The sequence below is a fragment of the Nanorana parkeri genome, unplaced genomic scaffold, assembly GCF_000935625.1.
Source record: "Nanorana parkeri isolate BGI_ZX_2015 unplaced genomic scaffold, ASM93562v1 scaffold3796, whole genome shotgun sequence".
In the NCBI taxonomy this organism is placed as follows: Eukaryota; Metazoa; Chordata; class Amphibia; order Anura; family Dicroglossidae; genus Nanorana; species Nanorana parkeri.
The window spans coordinates 5488-8796 of NW_017310064.1; the positions used below are offsets into that span (position 1 = coordinate 5488).

At 55.2% G+C, this 3309-nt stretch overlaps 1 protein-coding gene across 1 annotated transcript; it reads left to right on the top strand.

Annotated features, from left to right (window-relative positions):
* Positions 1-978: 978 nt before the first annotated feature.
* Positions 979-3309, top strand: LOC108803491 (extensin-like). Its single transcript, XM_018575332.1, has one exon. The coding sequence runs from the start codon at positions 979-981 to the stop codon at positions 3307-3309; it is 2331 nt and encodes a 776-aa protein (XP_018430834.1).

The window sequence follows — 3309 nt, forward strand, 5'->3', positions numbered from 1 at the left end:
TGCACTCAGTGACCCCTACAGGCTGGGTAGGGACCTGCACCCCCTCTACATTGCACTCAGTGACCCCTACAGGCTGGGTAGGGACCTGCACCCCCTCTACATTGCACTCAGTGACCCCTACAGGCTGGGTATGAACCTGCAGCCCCTCTTTATTGCACTCAGTGACCCCTACAGGCTGGGTAGGGACCTGCACCCCCTCTACATTGCACTCGGCATGTTTCCTAATCATGAATCTATGATCTCCTCACCGGTAGTTGATAATTCTTCCCCCTGCTGGCCGGGGTGAAGACGTTCAGGTAGAGGCAGTCCTCGGACAAGGGCGGTGTTGGGAAAGTGTATTTGAAGGACTTCAGCATGTAGAGGAGTCTGTCCGGACTCTGGATACACCTGGAAGGAAGAAGAAGGGATCACACAGCGGCAGTGACTGCCCTTCCCTGTGCTGTCGGCTCAGGACATGAAAGGGTTAAAGAGCTCGCCAGTCCATATGGACCCATCACATGGACACTCACACTGGGGGGTATTCGGCGGCCTCTCTGACGGCTGTCCAGGGTTCAGGAGGTTCCGGAGCCGCGTATCGCAGAGGCCCAACTGGTGGTTTGGCGAAAGGGATGCCATAGAATGCGTGCACGGCCCTGTCCGTCTCTTTCACCGTGACGGCAATTCCACGCAACTTCCCATACCGCGTGTTCACCAAGAGAGTCCCGGCATCCTCTCCTGAAACCAGCAGAGGCAAAGATTACTCCAGCCGTCCCCATACCACCAAACCCAACGTGGGATCATTCCAACCATCCCCATACCACCAAACCCAACGTGGGATCATTCCAACCATCCCCATACCACCAGACCCAACATGGAACTATTCCACCCATCCCCATACCACCAGACCCAACGTGGGATCATTCCACCTATCCCCATACCACCAAACCCAACGTGGGATCATTCCAACCATCCCCATACCACCAGACCCAACGTGGACTCATGCCAGACATCCCCATACCACCAGACCCAACGTGGGATCCTTCCACCCATCCCCATACCACCAGACCCAACATGGAACCATTCCAGCCATCTCCATACCACCAGACCCAACATGGACTCATGCCAGACATCCCCATACCACCAGACCCAACATGGAACCATTCCAGCCATCCCCATACCACCAGACCCAACATGGACTCAATCCACCCATCCCCTTACCACCAAACCCAATGTGGGATCCTTCCACCCATCCCCATACCACCAGACACAACATGGGATCATTCAAGCCATCCCCATACCACCAGACCCCACATGGGCTCATTCCAGCCATCCCCATACCACCAGACCCAACGTGGGATCATTCCAGCCATCCCCATACCACCAAACCCAACGTGGGATCATTCCACCCATCCCCATACCACCAGACCCAACGTGGACTCATGCCAGACATCCCCATACCACCAGACCCAACGTGGGATCCTTCCACCCATCCCCATACCACCAGACCCAACATGGAACCATTCCAGCCATCTCCATACCACCAGACCCAACATGGACTCATGCCAGACATCCCCATACCACCAGACCCAACATGGAACCATTCCAGCCATCCCCATACCACCAGACCCAACATGGACTCAATCCACCCATCCCCATACCACCAAACCCAACGTGGGATCCTTCCACCCATCCCCATACCACCAGACACAACATGGGATCATTCAAGCCATCCCCATACCACCAGACCCCACATGGGCTCATTCCAGCCATCCCCATACCACCAGACCCAACGTGGGATCATTCCAGCCATCCCCATACCACCAAACCCAACGTGGGATCATTCCACCCATCCCCATACCACCAGACCCAACATGGGATCATTCCACCCATCCCCATACCACCAGACCCAACATGGGATCATTCAAGCCATCCCCATACCACCAGACCCAACATGGGATCATTCCACCCATCCCCATACCACCAGACCCAACATGGAACCATTCCAGCCATCCCCATACCACCAGACCCAACATGGGATCATTCCAGCCATCCCCATACCACCAGACCCAACATGGGATCATTCCAGCCATCCCCATACCACCAGACCCAACATGGGATCATTCCAGCCATCCCCATACCACCAGACCCAACATGGGATCATTCCACCCATCCCCATACCACCAGACCCAACATGGAACCATTCCACCCATCCCCATACCACCAGACCCAACATGGGATCATTCCAGCCATCCCCATACCACCAGACCCAACATGGAATCATTCCAACCATCCCCATACCACCAGACCCAACATGGGATCATTCCACCCATCCCCATACCACCAGACCCAACATGGAATCATTCCAGCCATCCCCATACCACCAGACCCAACATGGAACCATTCCAGCCATCCCCATACCACCAGACCCAACATGGGATCATTCCACCCATCCCCATACCACCAGACCCAACATGGGATCATTCCACCCATCCCCATACCACCAGACCCAACATGGGATCATTCCACCCATCCCCATACCACCAGACCCAACATGGGATCATTCAAGCCATCCCCATACCACCAGACCCAACGTGGAACCATTCCACCCATCCCCATACCACCAGACCCAACATGGGATCATTCAAGCCATCCCCATACCACCAGACCCAACGTGGAACCATTCCACCCATCCCCATACCACCAGACCCAACGTGGAACCATACCAGTCATCCCCATACCACCAGACCCAACATGGAACCATTCCAACCATCCCCATACCACCAGACCCAACATGGGATCATTCCAGCCATCCCCATACCACCAGACCCAACGTCGTATCATTCCACCCATCCCCATACCACCAGACCCAACATGGAACCATTCCACCCATCCCCATACCACCAGACCCAACGTCGTATCATTCCACCCATCCCCATACCACCAGACCCAACATGGACTCAATCCACCCATCCCTATACCACCAGACCCAACATGGAACCATTCCAGCCATCCCCATACCACCAGACCCAACATGGACTCAATCCACCCATCCCCATACCACCAGACCCAACATGGACTCATGCCAGACATGCCCATACCACCAAACCCAACATGGAACCATTCCAGCCATCCCCATACCACCAGACCCAACATGGACTCAATCCACCCATCCCCATACCACCAAACCCAACATGGACTCATGCCAGACATGCCCATACTACCAGACCCAACATGGGATCATGTTGCAATAGATGTGACACACTGCTGGGAGTTGTAGTCCCCGGCCCCCGAGTACCCAGGGACCATGGGAATACTCAGGCAAAGGCATGA